At 36.6% G+C, this 24,212-nt stretch overlaps 1 protein-coding gene across 10 annotated transcripts in view; it reads left to right on the forward strand.

Moving 5' to 3' along the window:
• The window catches only part of LOC132153005 (TBC1 domain family member 4-like), a 30,506-nt gene extending 11,427 nt beyond the window's left edge, over positions 1–19,079 (forward strand). Inside the window, exons 4-21 of one of the 10 annotated variants that reach the window (XM_059562076.1) lie at positions 97–201; positions 605–737; positions 827–918; positions 1,018–1,128; positions 1,939–2,061; positions 2,562–2,612; positions 4,499–4,707; positions 6,359–6,511; positions 9,097–9,248; positions 9,723–9,932; positions 11,792–11,953; positions 12,353–12,511; positions 12,613–12,857; positions 13,848–14,007; positions 14,193–14,362; positions 16,391–16,567; positions 17,268–17,527; positions 17,807–19,079. In XM_059562076.1, the coding sequence (XP_059418059.1) occupies positions 97–201; positions 605–737; positions 827–918; positions 1,018–1,128; positions 1,939–2,061; positions 2,562–2,612; positions 4,499–4,707; positions 6,359–6,511; positions 9,097–9,248; positions 9,723–9,932; positions 11,792–11,953; positions 12,353–12,511; positions 12,613–12,857; positions 13,848–14,007; positions 14,193–14,362; positions 16,391–16,567; positions 17,268–17,510 (2,655 nt within the window). In that variant the 3' untranslated portion in view covers positions 17,511–17,527; positions 17,807–19,079. Of the gene's footprint in view, positions 1–96; positions 202–604; positions 738–826; positions 919–1,017; positions 1,129–1,938; positions 2,062–2,561; positions 2,613–3,867; positions 4,211–4,257; positions 4,409–4,498; positions 4,708–6,358; positions 6,512–9,096; positions 9,249–9,722; positions 9,933–11,791; positions 11,954–12,352; positions 12,512–12,612; positions 12,858–13,847; positions 14,008–14,192; positions 14,363–16,390; positions 16,568–17,267 lie in introns of those variants that run through there. The other 9 variants (XM_059562075.1, XM_059562078.1, XM_059562077.1 and 6 more) reach the window with 9 other exon arrangements.
• Positions 19,080–24,212: the final 5,133 nt, after the last annotated feature.

Consider the following 24,212-nt stretch of genomic DNA (forward strand, 5'->3'; position numbering starts at 1 on the left):
CAGATTTCAGAGTCACAATCATTTGTTATATAAAGGGAATAATTATGTTGTTGTGTTGCATTGTTACCTTATTGATGATGTATTTTTTGCCCGCAGGGTGTTAAAAAGACAGATCACTTTGGCTTTATTTGTCAGGATGTGGTGGAGTCTGGCTCAGCCCTGAATGTGTGTTACGTGTTCCAGTGTGCTAGTGAGTCTCTGGTGAGTCCTGACTTGCTTGCAGAACCTGTTGTCACCACACTGATCAATTATTTATCCTTATGGAAACAATGACTCTCCCTTGCCTGTCTTCTGGACGTTGCTTTTAGTATGCTGATTTCTCTGCTAACTGAATTCCACCCATAGGATGAATAAAATTATACCTATGTTTTTGCACACATGTACAGAAAGATTGTCTCATTTCAAAATGCCAATTGAGAACTTCACAAATCAAACATGCTTTGCTATTGAATAATTAATCTTGTATGATTGGCCATTAGATTTCCATTGTCTAAGTTTCAAGTCTATATCACTGTATATGTTTTTGACTTGTTGAATTAAGATATTTTTTATTGACATTAATGCATTTCACCAAGACTTTTTTTATTTATTTGTCTGCACACAGGTGGATGAAGTAATGCTCACCCTAAAACAAGCTTTTTCCACAGCAGCAGCTCTACAGAGCTCCAAGAACCAAATCAAACTGTGCGAAGCTTGTCCAATGCATGACTTGCACAAGCTCTGTGAGAGAATAGAAGGTACAGCCACCAGCTTCCATCAACTCACTCAATGTCCTCGTCCCATTTTTAGTACAGTATTCCAGTGTGTTTCTCTTTCAATCCCCCAGGCTTGTATCCTCCCAGGGCGAAACTAGCCATTCAGAAGTACCTGTCCGAACTGAGCGGCGACGAGCAGGTCAACATATTCGAGCGGGTGCAGGTAGGCACACAAAGAGAAATTTTGCAGACAGAGTAACTAAACATCTTTCAATTTAAATTATTTTATTGCATTTTTAGTTTGTATTTTCTCATGCTTTAGAAAATGAAGCCTGCATCCGATCATGAAGAAAATGAGCTTGTGATTCTTCACCTCCGACAGCTGTGCGAGACCAAGCAGAAGTCTCATGTTCATATTGGAGAGGTCCCACAGGTAGCATAACTACACACACAGCATAAATGCAACACTTGCTTTGCCTACCCACGCCGCCTTGCAGAGTCATGACACTGTGACCTCCCTCTAATTGGATAAGACCGATTGTATGTGTCATCTGAACAGCTATAGATTAGAACAGAGCTCCTGCATGAATGCTGGTGCCCTTCTGGAGTCTGTGGCATGGTACATTCTCAAGAGTACATCGCCTCTGTAATTTTTTATTTATGTCATTGCTTTTAAAGAAATGAAATCAAAATGAACGCTATTTACATTCTTAATTTCTACTCTTGGTCTTATTGTGAATGATTTATCAGTGCACATTATAACTTTCCCTTTCCGTTAATACCACTTAGCTTGTGGCTATTGCTTAATGTGTATTGAATAATATAAGCATGCATATTAATAAGATATACTGTATGCATGTGTGTATAATTAAAAATGTGTGATATTAAAAACACATTTATAATTTTGCAAAAGATTTCTATTTCAAATAAATGTTCTTTTGAACTTTCTGTTCATCAACAAATTGTGAAAGAAATGCCACAGTTTCACAGTTCCTTGAGCAGCAACTCGACATCATTAGACTGGAGTAATGATGCTGAATATTCAGCTTTGCCATCACAGGAGAAAATTACATTTTTATTATATTTTGAAAAATAGAAAACAGTTATTTTAAATGGTCTTTCCTCCATTTATTTTATAATCTATTAAGTGAAACGTCACCAAGTGCAGAACACTGTTTTCACAGATCTCTCAGAAAACTGTCTAGTTATATGGCACATTCTCTCTCTCTTACTCGTGTGACAGCAGAATGCTTCTGGCAGCACATTGACCTCTGATAACTCCAGTGCAGGCCGCAATAAACTGGACGCGTTGAAGAACAAAGCCCGGAGTTCTCTGACAAGCTCCCTGGAGAACATCTTCTCACGGGTATGTGCTTGTTTGTGGTCTATGTATGTGGATTGACCCATTTACCCCACCCTTGTACTGAATAATACATTTGTTTGTGAACAGTATTACAAGGAATCAACCATCTGCTGTATTTACTCACAAAAAATAAGGATAAAGATCAGCTAAGCCTGGATTCTCTATTAGACGTGTGTGTGTTCTCAGTTAAAGGAACAGTTTATCTAAAAAGGAAATTCATGTTGCTCCAAACCTGTATGAATTTCTATATTTCTATATTTTTTGATGGTCACTATTTGATATTGCTACTTGGAAAAGAGTAGCGGTTTAATTTATTTAAATATCTTTTGTTGTGTTCCATGAAAGATATAATGCAGGTTTTTGAATGATAGATGACATGTTGTTTAAATGATGACAGAATCTTTGTTTTAATCATTTTATTCATGTGTAAATGTCAATCCTGACAATCAAGCAGGTTGCTGATGTTTTTATATTTTAATGTTGCTGTTAACTTTCTTTCGTAGGGGGCCAATCGCATGCGAATACGTCTCGGCAGCATGGGAAGTTTTGACCGCGTGAGTATCACAACACGTGAAAACCAGGATCTGTGATTTTAACCCCAGCTCTTGTTGTCTCCCTGCCAAGAATCGCGACTCCTTTTCTTCCCCTGCCAGCAAGCATGTCTCTATGGTGTCAATTCCCACCGCATGCTGAAAATTATATATAAAATTATACCAAAGTTGTGTTATGACACACTACATTATGATACACTTTTCAGCTTCAGCTTGAGTTATAGGATTGAATCTGGTTAGGAGATCTTGCTTATTGGGGGTGGCTTGTTTTGACCCTGACCACCTCGCTGTCCCGGTTGGGTGTGAAATGTGAGGTGTGTGTGATGGTAAGCTCGGGTATCTGGACACATCTCCATGGAAAATAAATCAATCAGCTCTTCCTTCCCACAAGGTCCTCACATGGCCTCAGAGGCACTGCCAGTTTGCACTGCACTCCCTTCTCATACTTAAACTTCAGCTCTCAATGACATGTTACAATCCAGCAACTCCTTGTCCATGGCTGTCTTCCAGTTTCTATATGTACTGTGAATCACTTCTGAGAATTATTATCATATAGTGAATCTAAAGCAATGATAAATTATTAATTTAAAAGGATGTTCTACCCAAAATTTAAATTTCTGTCATTAACTCACTCCTATTTTGTCCAAATTACTTAAAAAAAAAAAGATATTTAAAAAGATGTATCAGTATTTTTTTTTCTTTCTCCATACAATGGCATTCAATGGTCAGCAAAACTAAAGTATGTTATTGGGCAATCATAAAATAATAATCAAAAAATATAGAATAAATATAGTTTTTCTAAGGTAATGGAAAACCTGGAAATATCAGGGATGTTTATGAATATCAATTTGTCTCGTTGTGCTCCGCTCTAAAATATTTAATTGGCTAAATATTGCTTAAAACTTAATCCCAAACAATAGTAATGTCTATTTTAATTATTTAAAAAAAAATCCTTTGCCTGAATTCAAAAACAACTGCAAGAATCATGGAAGTTTATTGGTCAAATTGTGTGCAAACCCCAGTTGAAAGATTATACAATCTATAACAAAATATCAAACCAGGTGGTACTCAAAAACAATGATCAATCATAAAAAATTTGATTATTACTTTTTCCTCAGAACTAACTTTTCTTTTCTGAGCCATTTGTACAATTGCTTTTAACCAATTGGCTTCATATTTATCAAACATATACTGTATAAAGGTTCTCGTTCCCTCTGTGTTACCCTGCCAAGAGAACTATTATGTTGTTTGGATCATTTGTTTTTCCCAAATTTAGCTGTAGGCAGCTGAAGGAAGTGGACAGGGTTTGTGATATGTGCAAGTGGAAGGAGAGAGAGCATTGTGCAGCCGTTGCTGGTTTCCTGCCCTTTCTGTGTACTGACTCACTGGAGAGCATGGGTTCAGGAAACAGAGTGAGGAAGAAAGACCCTTCCTATAGTGCTGCGGTCCACCTCCAACAGCTCATGTGTGTCTGATGTGGCTCTGTGACACAGACTATTAACATACAATAGTGTGTGCTGTCACGCTACCAACAACACAGCCACTTTTGCCTGGGGAAGCAAACCGAGACTTAGGCTGGACGGGGAGAGGGAAAACACTGGGTGAGTCGAGAATCAGTAGTTTGATAAAGCTGACGTCAAGTCTCTTGTTTTGCTTAGTCTGAAGCAAACTTGAAGGTTATACATGCATATCTCAGTAGATTGCTTGTTTCTGTCTGGCAAGTAGTTGAATTTGAGGTTTGACTCTTGGATAAGCTGAGCTTCCAATGTGGATTTCAACGTTTGAGGATTTCAAAGTTTGTCTGGCATGTATTTTGAATACAATATTGTCGTACGTCAGGGTGTTGGGTCCATCTCAACACTGATCTGGTTCATCCTCTGTTCACCCAGCAGGGCGACTCCCCTGGTGATTCCCCACCTGGAACTCCACCCAGTTACCTTGAGGAGGACCCAGATGCGCCGCAGTTCCGTCGCCGGGCGCACACCTTCAGCCACACGCCCATAAAAAAAAAGATCTCCTTCACTGAACTTTCCTCCCAGGCCTGTAAGGCTCCCCTGCACCGACAGCAGTCTTTGGGCCCAGAGCTGCTGCAGAGCAGGTAATGCATCATTTCCTGTTTGCTCTCATGTGATAGTTATATATCTTTCCTGTGTATCTGCTTTTTTCAGCAGTCATATGATGTATAGAATGTTGCAGCAATGTACTGACATGCTGAAAACAGCTTGTGTATAATTGCAAAAATCATAGATATTGGTCAACACAGTACATATAAACTGCTAAAAGTGACTGATTTTAGCATGAATTCTTACATGGAGAGAGCATGTGGCATGTTGATGTGTATTGTTGGATATAGCACTAATTCAGATCATTTACAAAAAATTACTTAAACTAGAGGATTTGATGCTTAAATTACTTATTATTTAACATTTTTGTGATGTTTATATATATATATATATATATATATATATATATATATATATATATATATATATTATTATTATTATTATTATATACAGGGGTGCACATAATTTTTTTAGCCTGGTTCTCATAAGAGAACCTGGAGATTTGGTTTGGTCCTCACACTGCATATAGCGTGACCCATTAAATATAACTATAAAAAAATGAATCAATAATAGGTATAATATTATTGCACTTTATTTCGTTTTTTTAAAAATAAAATAATAGTAAATAAACTAAATAATAGTGTGTGATAATATTATTAAAAATAAAAGGCAGTCCTAGTATTAAATACAAATACATTTATTTTACAGTAAATTCAAAAATAAAATGCTTATATTTACAACTAATTTCTTTGTTTGCCTCTTTAAGAAGAATCGCTTTATGTAATCCCCAATTTTAAGTCGCTTTGGATAAAAGAGTCTGAAAATAAATACATTAAAAGCATTTTCATCATCATATTCAAACTTAAATCAGCAGGCTTTTATTTTGGCGGGTAGCCGGCAAGTAAGCATACGCGCTTCCGGATTTAGCGCTGCTGCTGATTAAAAGAGCATCAGTGGATGAATGTCACAGACAGTTTTGCATTGTGCTTTGAAAACAGCATGACATAACCTAGATGTATGCTTTCAGGTTGTAAATAAAACTTATATAGTACAGTCTGTGATCTAAAATAGTAATTGTGTATTAACAGCTGTCAACAATGTTGATACGCAAATGCGCTGTCAGAACATATTTATATAACGCATTTTTTATTTTGGTCGCGCATGCGGACCTGCGGACCACTTATGTGCACCCCTGATTATATATATATATATATATATATATATATATATATATATATATACATATAATGGAAAAATAAAGTCTGTCAAATGTTTAAAAGATTTTATTCAACTTAATTATATTATATGGCAGTTAATTCAACAATGAGAAATTCCCCTAACTGAAGACATTTTATTAATGTGTTGGAATATTATTAAGGAATTTACATGCAGGTCAGTAATAAAAAAAAAACTGTAAAAATTTAAAATTAAATTGGATAGTAATTTTGCGATTTGCTAAAGACTGTTTAATAGTTATGTCAGATTATTTTTTTTTTACTAGTTTTTAACAGTAAAAAAATTGCCAGTTCCAAGACAAAGTCTGAAATTGTTACGCTCACTTGAAGGAATGTTTCATCTGCTCAGAAAAGCACTCATGTGCTCTAGATTGTGATTTCATGGCAGTGTTTGGACCTCTGTAAAGTAATGTGTATTTGTTGTGGGCCTTCTATGTTTCGGCTCCTTCAGCACCGTTGGTTTCTCGAGAGTGCGCAGTGTCTCTGAGAGCGAGTCCTACTTCAGTCTCTCATCCTCCTTCCACACCCCCACTTTCCTGAAAACCTTTTACCAGGGCTCCCTTGGCTCACTGGCCTCCCTGTCGGACAGCGGGAGTCTTAAGAGGTGAGAGGGGGCATCAGTTTCAGACCGATCGGTGTCCGTTTCCCCCCGGGGGTGCCTGAGGTTTGAGCTGATGGTGGCCGCCTTCTCTGCGACTGTCTGTTTCTTAACCCTTCAGGCTTCAGTCAATTCGTCATCAGTCACGAAGAACCACTTTTGTAACTTACACTCTCTCTTCCTGTCCAAACTGTTGAACTTTGTCATTGTCCACTGGACACGAGGGATGCTAAACCTCATTTGCATGTTGGTGTCTTTACTAACTAAAGGTAAACATAATAATTCATAATCTATATCTCATTAAACAACTGTCACAGAACTTTCTACTAATCTATACTCTATTGTGTTTAAATATTGACAATTCGGAATTCATTTTTAAGTAGTGTTTCCAAGTTGGTTTGAATAGAGATGGTCTTTACTTCATCTGACTCATCTGATTTCTTCTTTGTAAATAGTTATCAAATAATTCAGAGTAGATATGTCAGGTTTTCACTTAAAGGTGCACTAAGCAATTTGACAAACATGTCCATACCACAACAGGACCTCGGCCCTATTTTGATAACTCTGCCCACACGTTCACAACCCTGGCAGTGACGATGGCAGAATCTGTTATTCCTGCTGTTACCACTGCATATTCAAGCAAAAGCCAACACATGTGTGAAACAAAGCAAAATCAACGTTACTCGCCTATCAAGAAGAAACAAAGCAGTCTCGGCGCCCAGCCTGAGTTGCTTAGTGCACCTTTAGGCAAAATAGCTAGCAATCTTTAACCAGCTTAAACCTTCAAACCAGTTTTATGATGGTCTTTAATTAAAGCTAAACTGCAACAATGGCTCGTTCATAAATTTTTGGATGTCTCACATCAAATAGCAACATTAACACATACCCACATATACAGAACTATTCAATAACGCTGGTTTGATGTTGTTATTAAAGGGATAGTTCACCCAAAAGTGAATCGTTTGATGAACCATTTACTCACCCTCACGGTGTTCCAGACCTGTATGACTTTCTTCTGTGGAACTTAAAAGAAGATATTCAAAGGAAGTCAATGGTAACAATTACCAACAATTAAAAAAATATATTTTGTGTTTTGTAGAAAAAATGACAGGAGGGTGAGTAAATGATGACAGAATTCTTTGGGAAAACTGCTCCTTTAAATATATTTTATGTTTTAAAGCCAGTTAATGGGGTCATATAACACATTTCACTTTTTCTCATGGTTAACCATGTTTTGTGCTAAAAACATTCGCAACCTCTCGTTGACACTTAAAGCTCCTAAAGTGAATGGAATATATATTAGTGGTGGTCAAGGGCGAGTGTATTAGAACCCGAAAACATAAAATGAATCCATGCGTGGATTATAGAGACTTTCCCAAGGGTCTCTTAACAATTCTGTTTGACCAGACTTTTGTGCTAGTGGCTTGAACGACGAGTGCTCTTTCATCTGAACAACAGCCACCTTGGACTCACTGACAAATGATGTTGTTTTGTTTTTTCGCCCTTCATTTGTTTGGCATAGTGGGCTTCAATGATTTGCATGCTCTGAAAGAAGAATATAACTTTTAAAATGTCACATCCTTTGCCCTGCTCTGTTTTCTACACACTGGAGAGAAGGTGCTTTTCTCTGTGTGTTGAATGTCACCAGCTGTCTCTTTTAATTGAATGTGCTGCACACCTGTCGGTGTGGTGGTCAGGGTTGGGCCATTCCTCTAGTCAGCGTTTATGCATAACATTTAAACCTGTTTCACGCTTTTATTAACTGCCTGAAGCAACTGAATAGCAACTGCCTTGCTATTGCTTGTGAACTGTTGTGGTAACTAAGCAAAGAGATCGATACAAGGAACCTAGAGTGTAGCAGGACAAAACAGATTTAATTTATAGGCACATCTTATTCCTGAGTGGATATTAACCATCTACTTTGCTTCTTGGACTTAACTCCTTCAAAAATGTCATATCTAATGGAAACAAAGATTTTATATATATATATATATATATATATATATATATATATATATACATACATACATACACACACACATATATGTATTGTGGTTTCCTCAATATTAAATAGCAAAACGGTTTTCAACATTGATGATAATAAGAAATGTTTTTTGAGCACCGAATCAGCATATTAGAATGATTTCTGTAGGATCATGTGACATTGAACAGGAATTAATGACATTGTAAAATGTGTATTTTTATTATTTTGTTCATACATCATTTGACTGAATAATTTGTATTGATTGTTAGTGAAAAGATCTAAAGAATGATTTGTGTGTAAAGTTCCTGTGTGCATTTAGTTATTCCTCATTCTGTCCAATTCCTAATTTCTCTTGCCTTAAATCAGGTTATCTGTGCTTTATGTCCTTATGCATGAAACCAATTAACATATATTAGGACCTTGTAAATGCACCGCTTGTTATTGCGTATGAGCTTTTGCTTAAATTTATTGCTGAATGTACATGTTACACAAATCTGTTGTTTATTACATTATAACTGGTTTAGCCACCTGTATTGAGAGTAAATGCCCTAAAAATGTTGCTTGCCTACTTATTTGAATAAACATATCTTGTTTTGTTTTTCTATAGCGGTAATGGAGAGGGCAGGAGGAGGTCTCTGTCAGGCTGTAGCACCGATTCTTTGACTTTGGTGCCTCCACGCAGAGTTTCTTGGCGCCAGAAGATTTTCCTAAGGGTGGCGTCACCCATGAACAAACCCTCTGCGTCTATGCAAAACATGGGTGAGTATATATGCTCTAGTGCACACACACAGACGTGCAGACAGGTGCAACATTACGCCCTGTTCTCCCAGCAGTCTATTTATAGTCACCATTGCAGGATAAATCATTGTTCTGCAAGCTTTAGAACTTCAAGATAATTCTCCCTTTTGAGATTCAAGAAAAATAAACTGTAACTATGGTATATAATACAAAGAAGTAAATGCATGGTATAAATAATAATATAGTTAGTTAATAGTATATTTTGTATTCCATTTTATTTTTACAATTTATAATAGTGCTATTAAATCAGTTAAGCATGATTAATTGCATCCGATATAAAAGTTTATTTTTACATAACACTCAGTACAGTGCTATTGCCATTGATATCATATTACCATCACAATAGTTTATGTTCGGGAAATCACTTTATTTTCTTTATTTTACCCAATTCAGCATGAGTCTTAGACATTTTGGTTTGCATCTGCTGTTTTTCAGACCACATGGATGGCCAGGAGCTGCTGCCACTTTCGCCTCGGGCTTTGAACCAGGGTCAAAACCCTCAGGTCAGCCCCTTGTCACCAGAGCAGGGCTTTGGTGGAGAGAAGGGCCTACGCAGCTCAGCTGATTACAGGGCCCTGTGGAAGAAAGCCATCCACCAACAGATTTTGCTCATCCGCATGGAGAAAGAGAATCAGCGCCTGGAGGGTTAGTGTTTCTACTTGTATTCCCGCTTTTATAATTTAACCTTCCTTTCATTTTGGATTAGCATTTCATTTGGGATGACTATATTCCCATTTTTCTGAAGGCATACACAATGTTGATACTCACTGATAATCTTGCTGTGTTGGTTTCGATAAACAAAACACATGAAATCCACTAATATTTGATGTTTAGGACATCAAACCTGCCAAAACACATCTATACATAGCAATTATGATGATGTAAATAATACTGAAATCACACTGGAGTTTCTTTAAAGCATCTGCTTTTGTGTTGCATAAAAGGAAGTCAGTCATGTTTGAGTGGTTAAATATTGACCAACATTTCATTTTTAGGTGAACTATCCCTTTAAATGGTTCCTGTAGCTCAAACATGGCACTAACGCCAGTGTCACAGGTTTGATTCCCAGGGAACGCATATATCAATTTATAAAATTATATACAAAAATTAATCTTGGATCAATCTAATTCACTGTAAAAATGTGTCTGTCAATGGCGTGAAAACCAACAGCAGTAATTCAGCGTTTATGGGAGATTATGGAGTCACAGAAGAGGGAGTGTTTCCTCCCATCACTCTGATTAGACTGTATTTTTTGCCCTGGCCTTATTTTTAGATGGGCAAGTGCCACTGCCTCTATTTTACATTCTAGGGCAAAGTTAATTATAGTTTAGAATGTCTGGATGATGTTCACGTTCTTTGAGAGTGCACTTTCAGTTCTGTTATCTCTAGACTACATAATCAGCATTAGTCTTTCAAAAATATTTAGTCTTTCAAAAAATATCAGTCATTCAGTCTCTTTAACACATTATGTGCTATTGTGTTTTACTTAAACTTTGCTTTGGAGGAGCAAAGCTTTGTAAAATATTGCCCTCTGTTGGCCGAACTGCATTACACGAGCCTCAAGTCACTTTTTCTATTCTTTTTCCTTTTTGGTGTTTTCTGTCTGTTTTTGTGTACTTTTGGATGGGCCGAACTGAATAAACATGTCTGAGTAGAAAGTAAGAATATACAGCAATGACAATGACACCTCACCTGAATGTGCTGCACTTCAAGCAGTTGTTGGCATGATATCTTTGTTTGGCTTCAATGTAGTATACAAACCAGCATGAGGCAGATAGCTACATGTTTTTAAGTGCAGATAATCAATAAGTCCATTGAGTCCCTTAGTTGCAGACTTGCATTAATTCTGAAGTCTAACGGAGTGTATTTCTCTTCTTTTCTGTTGCAAAGATCCTCATGTATGCTTTTAACCTGAATAGTGAAAAATGTGTTGTGATGCTTTGTTAAGGTGAATTTAAAAGGCCGTGCCATATCTCAATCCACTCTGAACCTTGTCTAAAGTTGCTATGGAAACTTATGGTGCAGATAACCCAGAATGTTCCTCTATCAGAAGCATGCAACCATTTATTTGCAGTGATGCAAAAATAGACATTAAATACTGATTAATGGTTCTCAACAGATTTTGCTTTTGGACCCAGATTTTACACAATAACAAAACTGCAAATACATAGAACATTCTCAAAATAATGTGTTGAATGACATATTTTAAATAAGAATTTATTTAGGAACATATGTTTTTAAAATAATGTGATGAGTGACATTTCATTATGAAACTTATTAATTGATTTTAATTAAAAGATATGAATTAATTTTAATTACAGTTGAAATTGCATTAAGCATTGTTTTCCCTTTCTGTCTACATTTTGGGTCACACCTCATGATGCTCTCTCGTTTAGACACTCAATGCTAAGATCCAAAGTAAAACATAATAACAATATGTTAATATATCAATTGTTCAGAATAAATGAATGCTAAACCTGGCTATCGATTTTCTCACCTTGCAGCGAGCCGTGATGAATTGCACATTCGGAAACTGAAGCTGGACTACCAGGAAGTGTGTCAGTGCTCAAAAGAAGTGCAGGCCCTGTGGGACAGGAAGTTGAGCAGTCCCTGCCGCACTAAAGTACAGTGGGACAAAGAAGAAATCCACGGTGCGGTTTTTCAAGGTATGAGCTTCAGTGTCACTTCATGTTGCTTTAGAAATCATTTTAATATGCAGATTTGGTGCTCAAAAAAACGTAAAAAAAATTGTTTGGCTTAATGCTTTTTCAGGATACTTTGATGAATAGATTGTTCAAAAGAACAGCATTTATTCGTAATACTAACTTCTAATAATGTATAAACCTTTCTTTTAAAAGTAGTTTTGATCAATTTATTGTCCTAATGTGCCATTTAAACTTCAATATCTTTAAAAGAATCTTTCTGACCCCAAACATTTGAATAGTGTGTACATATTTATAGAAATGCATACTTTTTCATGTGAGTTTTGCTATTCTGTATTCTTAACAACCCTTAGAGTTTCCAAACAAACACTTTTGTTTGTATGTGTGTGCTGTGCTCTGTAGGTGTCCCCAAAAGTCGGCGAGGTGAAGTATGGCTCGTGCTCACCCAGCAGTACCGTTTGCGTCACCGTCTGCCGCAGAGGCAGCAGCCCCCTGAAACGTCTTATCAGGATCTCCTCAAACAGCTCACAGCACAGCAACACGCCATCCTGGTCGACCTCGGTCTGTATCTAACCAAAGCGCTGCTACTTCACATAAACATCAGTATATGATTACATTTTTGACCCAGTACATTACTGAAGTGATGTCCCCATCGTTTCCAGGCCGGACATTCCCCACACACCAGTATTTCAGCACTCAGCTGGGAGCTGGACAGCTGTCTCTGTACAATCTTCTAAAGGCCTACTCCCTGCTGGACACGGAGGTGGGCTACTGCCAGGGGATCAGCTTTGTGGCCGGTTTGCTGCTGTTGCATATGAGCGAGGAACAGGCTTTCGACACTCTCAAGTTTCTCATGTACGACCTAGGCATTCGCCGGCAGTACCGTCCCGACATGATCTCTCTGCAGGTGGGCTGTGTGTGTAAGAGTATCAGTTTTCACTAGTTCATGTTTTTCTTTCAGAACTTGTATGTCTGATTATCTAAATTAGGTCTATTGTCAAATGTAGCAGGACTGTTTTTTTTTTACAAATAATGGAATGAGCGTGTATCTTGGTACTTTTGGTACATTAGTTTAATATTATTTACATTGCAGTAAACATAGTGACTTTAAAACCTTGGATTGGTATATTTGGCCAGCTAAATTCTACTAATTTTTTTTCTTGGTAATGCCTCTTTTATTAGACACTTCCGTTTATAATATAAATGAATAACAAATAGGGCAAAGAATATGGTATTCTAAATGTTTCTTTGGCAACAGAAACATTAGGTGTCAGTGTAACCACTTGCTATTTTTGAATTTGCCATCAAAACATAGATGTTGACAATTTTTTTTTATTATGTACATTTTAGTCATCATAGCCATGTTTTGATCAAATGACCAGCCAAATACTACTCGTAATGCATCTTTTATTTGACACTTTAATTTATAAAATTAATAATAAATGTAATGGTGAATAGGGTATTGTTACAGTGTCCTTGTTAATTAAAATGTTTTTGCTCATTGTCGCATCCACACCACTAGGTGTCAGTCTAACTTTCAAAGCAACTGTTTTATTGCCTGGTGAAACAAATTAAGATTTAAGATTTTTTTTTTTTTTTTTAAGTTGTGCTGTACTTTTAGTGAATGTTAATTCCGCATAACAATTTTGTTGTAAGGACAGGAACAGAGAGTATTTTTAATACGCTTGACTTAAACACACATTTGCTCAAGTGGTATTCAAACAGCCGTCTCCACCTCTTGTACACTGTTTCCTCCTCAGCTGTTAGTGGTTATTCATCATCAGATGTGCCAATGTTTAATCCCATGAGAGAAAGCCTGTCTCAGCCAGTCGCATTTGAGTCATTTCAAAGTTCACTCCTCTAAGTGTGAGGACTTTTTTTCTTTCTCTGTGTGTAGATCCAGATGTACCAGCTGTCCCGACTGTTGCACGACTATCACCGTAACCTGTTCACTCACCTGGAGGAGCACGAGATCTGTCCCAGCCTGTACGCCGCACCCTGGTTTCTCACTCTCTTCGCCTCTCAGTTCCAGCTTGGCTTTGTCGCCCGTATATTTGGTATATTTCACTTCCTTTCTTACTTAATTATGCACACCTGAATGAATGTATGTGATGGGGTTCGGGTGAACCAGAGGATAGTGGCGAAATGATCTTGTGTGTTAGAATGTATGTATTTCACACATAAGTCAAGTATTGTAGCCAATGCATAGCCTTTGACAGCATGTATGTGTGCTGTGTGCCAGACGTCCTGTTTGTCCAAGGCACAGAGGTGATTTTTAAGGTGGCGCTGTGTTTGCTGAGCAGCCACGAGGGAGAGATACTGGAGTGTGACGGCTTTGAAAGTATTGTAGACTACCTTAAATCCACCATCCCCACCCTCACTCACAGCCAGATGGAAGAGATAATCACCAAGGTACATTTAAAATGGAATAAACTTTCCTGTTGCATATACAGGTTTTTAGATGTATTTCATTCTTTTCATTATCAAGATAGCATTTTTATATAAAATGTATGTGAATGTAAAAGGACAAGTGTACGTTTTTGATCCCGTCACCCTTTGTGTTTCACCCTTTCTTTCTTTCTTTTTTTTTTAGCTTCACCAGTTCTAAATATTTGGTCTTCTGTTTTGTATTCCATACAATCTTTCAGTTAATATAAGTATATAAGTAATATCAACCATAGTGTTATTTAGTATTATTTATATACTATTGTAATATTTCTGTATATTTTAGCATTTATTTATTTATTTTAATTTTAATTTTAGTAATGTTTTTCTTCAGTAGTACTTCAGCTTATTTACATGACATATGAACATTTCAAGAGAGTTTCGGTTGTTCATGTAATATTTATATAGTATTTTTCAGCTTTATTTCAGTTACAGTTACTATAGCAACACTGACAGCTATGATTTTTAATATCTCTTCCTTGACTTAAACTAAAAATATAATTTTTTTCACTTTGAGATGTAGACTGGATGCTATTCTTCAAAATGCCATACTATCATACTACTCTTACTATTTGTGCAGTATCCAGTATGCATCCGGTGCATAGTATGCAAATCTTCTGTATGCCTCAAATACCAGGATGACCGATTATATTTACCAGAATCTGCTAAATATAACTCAAGTACACTGAAATCAGTACAGAAGCTGTGTTCAGAATGGCATACTACCACACAGCTTCTACTGTATTGCAATACCTGCTACATTTGTTGAAATTTGATGTATGCATCTGAAGACACTGCATGGGAACACAACACACTCTGTCTAATGTTTCATCTTCAAACGTGTGAGTGAACTGAAGATGGGGAATAGTAATAAAACACTTTTATACATGTTACTGTAAAATACAAATGATCACTGCATATCTAAAAACAATACAGCACTCTACAGAACGTTTACGATCAAGTCAAATGACGTCACCTTTATCTCTATAGTGCTTTATACAGTACAGTTTATTACAAAGATATTGAATAATAAAAATATTGAAGTAATATAATATATAAATAACATAATTTGTTGGCAGCTGATAAAGTACTGAACAGTACAGTACAGTACTGAAATATAACTATCTACCACCTAACTACTATTTACACAATTATTATTCTGTTCAGTATGTAAAGTCCATTAATTATGAAATGAGTTCAATTGGGGAATATAGCATTCTTTACTTGTATGAATCCTTAATTAACATGCCTTTGTTAAAATAATGGTTAGTACATTTATCTGTGAGGTAACAACCTCAGCAGATGTGACAACACTTTAGCATTCTACTCTAAAACATTTGTTGCTTATTGTATACTGTTTCACACACTATTCTTAAAAAAAAGGAGGCAGTATACACACTGTGTACTAAGCAGTATGCATTAAGCAAGTATGCCATTTCGAACACAGCCAGTATTGTGTGTGAAGAATGTAGTACACGAGAATGCACTCTATTTAACCACTAGGTGGTGCAGCTTGCTTTTCAAAAATAAAAATACTGTCTCGTCAATGAACTAGAACAAGTAAATAAAAAATAAATAAAATTCGGCAACACTTTAAATTAGAGAACACATATTCACTATTAATAAATAGTCTTCCCTAAATAAACTCCTAATTTGTTGCTTATTGATGGCATTTAAGGTAGTCGTTTAGGTATTGAGTAGGGCTAAGGGATCTAGAATATGCTCATGCAGAATAAAGCATTAAAATGTGCTTTATAAGTACTAATAATAAACGGCAATTATGCTCGTAAAGTGAATGCCAATAAGCATCTAGTTAATAGTGAATAGTGAGTTTCCAAATGTAAAGTGTTTCTTACCGAAAAATTCATTAACTACAGTTTTAATTTTTGTTTTTGTTTGTTTATATTTGCATATACTTTGCTATGCTACGTGTGTGAATCTCCAGTAGCGCCATATTCTCCAATAATAACTATCAATATGAAATGATGTTTGCAGGCAACTGAGATGGATATCTCCAAGCAGCTGCATGCATATGAAGTGGAGTACCACGTCCTGCAGGATGAGCTGTCAGACGCCCCTCCACCATCAGAGGACTCGGATAGGCTTGATAAACTGGAGAAAGCCAGTGTACAGCTCAAGAAACAGAACATGGAATTACTAGAGAAACTACAGGTAGTTATATAAAAATCTAAAATAGCACAATAAGTGGTTTGAGTGCCTTCATTGGCAGTGTGGGGCAGCACAGTACAAAAGACAAACAGCCTGAAACCTAAGATCTTTACAGATACTGTACACTTCTCAGTTCACTACTGTCATCTGCTAGTGGGAGAATGAATTATCCTTGAAACTCCATTAGTCTTAACATGAAATGTCACAACATGCTCACTTTTAACTTGTTGATAAAAACAAGCTGTTCCTAGAAACATGGTATAAAGGAGAGTGAAAAGATATCTGGCCTCCTTAGCAAATTTTCCAGATCAACGTAAGAGTATTTGGATGCAAAACTTACAATTACTAATACTATTAGTTGAGCCATTGGTAAAGCATATATATATGTGTGTGTGTGTGTGTGTGTGTATATACATATTTTTTTCTTTTTGCATAAACATTATATTACATTACTTTTTTATTAGATATATTCTTCAAAGAAAACCATTATTTTAAACTGTAATATTATTTCTATATATTAATATTTTTGCTGCTTTTTAATCAAATAAATGCAGTCTTGATAAGACTTCTTTCAAAAACATACAAATATTGGATTAACCCCAAACTACCTCAACAGTAGAGTATATAGTCACATGAAAAAAATTTGGGCATAGTTTCTTCACAAGATTCCTTCATCAATTCTGATGTTTGGCTTTATTAACAGGCGGCTCGTTTGAAGATTCAGACATTGGAGGGCAGTGTGGAGAGCTTCCTGTCACGCGAGAGCAAGATGAAGCACCTGATCCGTTCTCTGGAACAGGAGAAAGCTTCCTACCAAAAGACCGTTGAGCGCTTGCGTAGCAGTTTACCATCGGATGCCATGGCTGAAGTGGAGATGACCCAACTCAAGTCCAGCACCAACGGGAAAGCCAAAGAAACTGGCTGCAAAAAGCCACCATCCTACTGACTGATGCTTCATTATAGGTACGTCAGTAGAGAGTTAGTCTGTTTCTCCTCTTTTGTGTTCCCATCATGCTTCACCTTTGATGGCATAATTGAAAGACATGCAGCCTCACAGACAAAACTTGAAATAATACAAAAGTGTCTTTCCAAAGAGCAGCAAGCTACTCCATGTACGAGGCGTGTTGTATTAATGTCCACATGTGACTAAATGCTCACTGTGAAGGTTTTTTTTTGCCTGGCACTCCAAACCAGGTGTTTGGAGGAAACCAAATATTTACCATGTCGACCTTTTGCTTAAAGTGCTTCACCTAAAGTGCAGGTAGGAAGTGAAACCAACTGTTGCTGGATGATTTCCTCTGCGACTTGCAAACACTCCTGCTGTCCAGACTTCCCAGTTTGAGCTAATGGACTTCAAACGAATCACTGTCTGAAGACATGAGGAGTAACTTGTCCTCAAAACATCTTCGATATTGCACAGTATTCTGTGTGTGCGTTGAAGAAGTGTGCCTTGTGTTGCATACTATGCCGTAAAATGTGTGTGTGCATTCTTTAAAATGCAGTGTATAATGGTTGCCTGGGCATAAAAAAAAAAAAATAACAACCCTCAATCCTTTAGGGAGTTTACCATTGTTTGGGTTTCTTTTAAAATTATCTGTAGTTTTGTGTGTGTGTGTGTGTGTGTGTGTGTGTGTTGTGCCAACTGTATTTGTACATCTGTGCAAATATTTTTGTAGTGTATAAGAGTGCAGGGGTCTTGACATGTTCAAAATATTCCTCTGTGTCGTGGTGAGCGGCTCACAAAAGGGTCAGCTACGAGGAGAATATGTCAGAATTTATATACAGTAGATATCAAATGCTAAAGCATTATATTTCATCCATTTTTTTTTGTCAGAAATTTGACATTAGTTCAATTTGGCCTAGGCATATGAGCCTAATGCAACAAAACTGACAGATGAGATGTTGGTCTAAACCACCTGTTCAGCTTGATGGTGGCCAAATATGATTGTACATATGTCATGAGAGATATGACACTGTATTGGTCACCCATCTAACCAAATGAATGTAAATTAAAAGCAGGAATCTCTACTTGAACACAAATTTTTGTATGTCTGTTTTCAATGTTTGTCTTGACTAAAGTGATTAGAACTTGCCTCATTGCCTCACCCTAATGGAAGGTAAAAAGTGTTGGTAAATGTAATCTTCTGCTGTTCTATGTTTGTGTGAACATAATATGGCAAAAGATGATATTAAGAAGTGTTAGTGCTGGGCTGGTGGTGGTGCTCTGAATAATTTGTATGATCAATTTTCTTCCAGGTAGTGATTGTTTTTTGGATCATTTTCTTTTATCTTTTTTTTTCAAAAATACATCTCTGTAACATTGCAAATCGAAAAGACTTGCTTATCTTTGGAGAAAGTGAAAACATTTGCACGTTTAATCAAGGGCTGCAAATACATCACCTGTTCAGTGGAGGTACATTCTAGCAATACTCCTACACCAAAGTGTAGCAGTGCGAAGGACAGAGGAGAAACTGAGCAAGAAAAAGGTCACATTGTCCAACTTTTCAGTATTTTTCAATGTTATAATGAAATATGATGTCTTCATACAAAAAAAGACAAATGGTCTGATGGTGCGATGGTTGATACATCAGTCATTCTTTATCATACTTAATCCAGTGTGCCAAAACTTGTTGATCATTACCATCACATTTTCACTGTCACGGGCCGTTGCTTCTCAATAACTCCTACACGAAGATGTTGAGTTTTGTTGGATTACATTTATTTCAGATGCACTTTTGTTTGAAATGAATCTCTGGTCACCATTGAAAGTGTATGTGCAGTGTGTTGACAATGTCTCGATTGTTTCTTTTGATTTTGGCTGAGTTGTCAGTTCTCTATAATCTATTAAAATCAACTTTTTGTACCTCAATTTCTGTTTATTATTATTATTATTAGTTGTTCTTGCCGTGGTGAGCATTCTGTAAACCTACACTAAAGGAAGAACTCAAGCCAAGAGGCTTTTGACTGTAAGCAGTAAGCAAACGCCTGGCTACCACATTGCAATATGCAATCATAGCAACACAATGGCAAGCACAATGCACATTTTTGCAGTTTTCTATGTAACTAAACTCAATATAAACTTGAATAATTATATATGGTGATCAGATACTGCCATAGTTATTTATAGTGTTTCTAGCGTGAACATCTGCCAATAACATTGCAAAATGTCAGTCATCGACCCTCATAGACAGTTTACACCATCTGAAAAAAAAAATGATAAAGTGACATTTTAAGTGGGGTTAATTTATTTATTTTTTACATTTTTCAAAATCCTTTTTACTTCCAGGTTTACATTGGATATTAATTCCCAGATGTGTTCGATAATGTGTACAATGGCAAGAGCACCAGAATCCCTGTAAGACCTAAAAATTATGGCATAGTTTAGCCATGTTGCATTATTTTCTTCACTGTGCAGTAAACAGAGCCTACTGCAAACCGTGCTTGAATTTGAAATTGAGCCCTATGGTTGTGTTCCCTTTACCGGCGGCTGTCAAACAGCAGGTCTGAGACTCCAGTCATGGAGAGCTGGCTGTGCTTCTCCTTTATCTCAAGCCCAGTATTGGTTTGTAACACCACAACAATTTTGTGATGTAAATTTCATGCTTTTAGAATGTTGCCATTGCAAACATGTAATACAACAGCACAGCCTGCATTTGGTTTTGTTTTAGTCTCTGAAGTGATGTTGAAAAAGTCAGTGGTGAATTAAAAGGTTGCCGTTATGTGTCCTGTTGTTATTAATAATACATATTCAAAGGATAAATAAGGAAGTTTTGCCTGTTAGTAGAGTATGGTAGATCAAGAATAATTATAACGCGCAATAATGTAATAAGTATTATTATTCGCTGTTTCAGGTATACTGTTTATGCACAACAATTCAGCCCTCAATTTTCTCCTAAAATAATTTACATTAAACATGGATATTTTCAAAAATTTACGAACAGTAAAAAAAACCTTTTGATTTTAGGGTCATATAATTTTATTTACATTTCTTCATTTACATTTACATGAACACTTACTTCTCCTTCACTTTTTTGTAAATTAGAAAAGACTGCTTGTATGTCAAACCTAAGGATTTCTTAGAAAATTGCAAAGGTTTTGCCTAAAAATTGTTTGGCTGACCTGTGAAAGTGTAATGAAAGTCTGGGTTGATTGTGTTTGGCCCTAATAAATGCGTATGCTTCTGCAAAAGAGCATCAGTCCTTTCACAACCACAGTACTCGGAAGAAGTTTTGGCACAGAAAGTGGTGATATGTAGTCTTACAAGATAGATGGGAAGTTAAGCCCAATTTTCCTGCAGGGAGTAGACAATGAGTCATTGGACCAGATGTAGGACCAGCTGAGAGATGGAGACGGTGCATTACCCACCCTTTGTTTCGATAAACCTCCTTTCGATGGAGAGATGATGCAAAAATACCACACTTGGAGCATTGTCACAGCACTTATCTCTCTCTGTGAACAAAAGGCAGCATTCTGTACAGTATATGTTCCCTGGTGAGGGCGTTTCCTGTGGAGGGGAAATGCCTGGACGGATCGTGGAAGGCAGTAGGGGATTGGCGCACAGAGCACTTCCTCTGCACAACCTTATCAGAGCTTTTGTTTAATACCAGATCCATCCTCCCACTCAGAGATGCATAATAAAGAGCCCCCTGTCAAAGAGTGACAGAGTGATAAAAAAATACTAGCCATCAAACTACTTTGAGGCATGTTTTCACTCCTCTTGAGAGAACAATTCTAGTCATGCAGTTCTAGAATGAATAAGGGTAAGTTTTATTCTTTTATTCAGCAAGGAAGTGGTAAATTGATAAAAAGTGACAGTAAAGACTTATTGTTAGAAAAGATTTCTTTTTTGAATCAAATCAGAATGATTTCTGAAGGATTCATGTGACACTGAAGACTGGAGTAATGGCTGATGGAATAAATTATATTTTAAAGTATATTACAATAGAAAACTTTTTTTTAATGACATTAATATTTCACAATATTACTGCATAACATATTTTGGAAACATTACAAATCTTACTATTCCCTAACTTTTAAATGGCATAATAAAATATCTATGTATCCCTTAGTGTCTCGCCTCTAGCTTAAGTGAAGTGTGTCTCTGCATTCATTTATCAGAGCAGTATGGGTTTTGAGTTATGAGTTTTGATCAGTTTGGTTTAGAAGGTAACTTCAGTTGAGATTGCAAAGGCAAGCTATCATTATTGCTCATTAAAGGTTTGTGCTACAGACACCTCAAATTATGCACATAAATGCAAGGTAAGTGTGTTATTGCTTTAAGTAACAAGATTTACTGACTCGGACCAATAAGCAAACACTAAGAAACGTGTTAAACTCTACCATTAAAATCCTAGCAACTACACAGCAACGTGATAAAAACTGTCCAGAACACCCTAGCAACTGCATAGCAAAATACTAAAACACATCCAGAACCTCCTAGCAATTGCACAGCAACAAACTAAATATCGCTTATTGGCCAGTTGCATAAAATGCTTGTCATCTAACTTTTAGACTGGTCAGACTGAGCCCCGTAATTAGCAAGTGCACAGCAACATAAAACCATTGTGAACAACCACGTAGCAATGGGATAGCAAACACCCACAACCCCTCTGTGACTTTTGAACAGGCAAGCACTACTGATTTTCTTCTTTAAAATATAACAATATCTTTAAAAAAATGTAATCTTTTATTTTTATGTTGTTCAAACTCACTGGGTTTTGAACTTTCCCTTTTGGCAAATTCTGAGCCTGTATATTGCTTTATTGTGGTTATTTATTAGCATGTCTTATTTGTAGATGTACAGGAATAATGATTTCAGCACATTTAATAATAGATGCAATATCCATTTGAGGACTTAAATATTGTCTCATAATTGTTTAATGAGTATGTGAACAAAACAATTTCAATTCTATCTATAGATTAATATTTTTATGGCTTCTCACACTTAGTTAATCCTGGGTCTTTCTAAACCCAGGTGAATGGAATCCTGTTTCACATTTCATACTGCTCATAATTTACCCAGGGTTAACATTTAATCCTGGTATTCATAAAGTGACCTTTCAAACATTGTACACTCCTAAGCACAGCGTTATCAGTCTTATTTGCAGATCTGCATTGACAGTGTCACTGATTGGATGAATTAACGCAGCACTTGACCTTTTTATATCTAGCATTGCACACCCTCATATTATATGGACTTTTTGGACTACAAGGGTAAGAATTAAATAACCTTTTCTTCACTTTAGCTGACGCATTTTCCGTCACCTTTTGGAAAATTTTCTCTTAAGTGAAGTGACGTGTCATGTGGCCAAGTATGGTAACTCATACTTGGAATTTGTGCTCTGCATTTATCCTATATGAGTGCACACAGAGCACTGAGTAATGAACACACACACAGACCGTGAACACACACACGCACACCGTGAACACACACCTGGAACAGTGGGCAGCCATTTTTGCTGCGGCGACCAGAGTACCTCAGTTGTGGATATTGTAGGTGGAAGAAAGCACTGTTCATTCTGTCCCCCCACCTACATTTTCTGCCGGTACTGAGACTCGAACCCTCAAACTTTTGGGTTACAAGTCTGACTCTCTAACCATTAGGTCACAACTGGGGTTTACAATGATGATAACTCATGGTTAAGCACAGCGTAAAAAAGCCCTTTTGTGTCTACATTAAAATAATAATGAAAAATAACATGCAGAAACATTAACCAAGCAATCAAAATGATGTGCCTCTTAAATTTGTTATAAAATGATAATTATCCTTTTTTTGTAAATGCATGTTATTAGTCTTATTGTGAACTATGATGACTCAATATTCCAGTGAAAATCTCATACTTCTCCAGTCATTTAGTCTGCCTCTACAAAATCAACTGCAAGCTTGCATTCATTTGCATACAACGCAAAATCCAACCAACAATAATGGATACCCTTACAAAAATTAACCCTGGTTTTACTACAAAAAATAAATAAATAAAAAATAAACATGGTGGTTGAAGTTAAACCATAGCCATAACCAAACCATGGTTTTGCTACATTAACAATAGTTAACCATGGTATTTGTAGTAAAACTGTGGTTAAACAAATGGTAATTAAAACATTACCAAAACCCCAAAACATTAATTCACTTTTACTATAATAAAAACCATGGATAATTTGCGTAAAGGTAGAACAAAGTCCCCTGCATGTCATTTTGTCAATAATCTGTTACACTCAAATGTGTCACAATATGAAAAAAAAAGATCTGCTAAATTTTTTCATTATGAATCTAATGAAAAAACACTTATTTTATCAAGGCTCTTTGTTTTTGTGTCTACATTGCACATTCAAACTTGCACACTGATAAGAGTGGTGGCTCTGGATTGGGAGTCGTGCTGTGTTTGGAAATTGTACACAGAGGCCAGGTGACAGAGGTGTGCAGACAGCTGCAGGGGGCCGGCGCTACCGAGATGCAGGTGTACCGAGTCTGGCCTTGAGAGTGAGGTAAAGTCTTCCGTATCCCTGAGGGGCTCGTCCCCACTTCCTCATTCAGTCTACACCAACTCTAATTTTGCCATATACTCGATCTTCTACACACAGACACTGCATGCTATTGAAACATCATACAGAGAGTCACATTATATGCATCTGTCCATTTATTTAGGTA

Source organism: Carassius carassius, chromosome 11 (genome assembly GCF_963082965.1).
Source record: "Carassius carassius chromosome 11, fCarCar2.1, whole genome shotgun sequence".
NCBI lineage: Eukaryota > Metazoa > Chordata > Actinopteri > Cypriniformes > Cyprinidae > Carassius > Carassius carassius.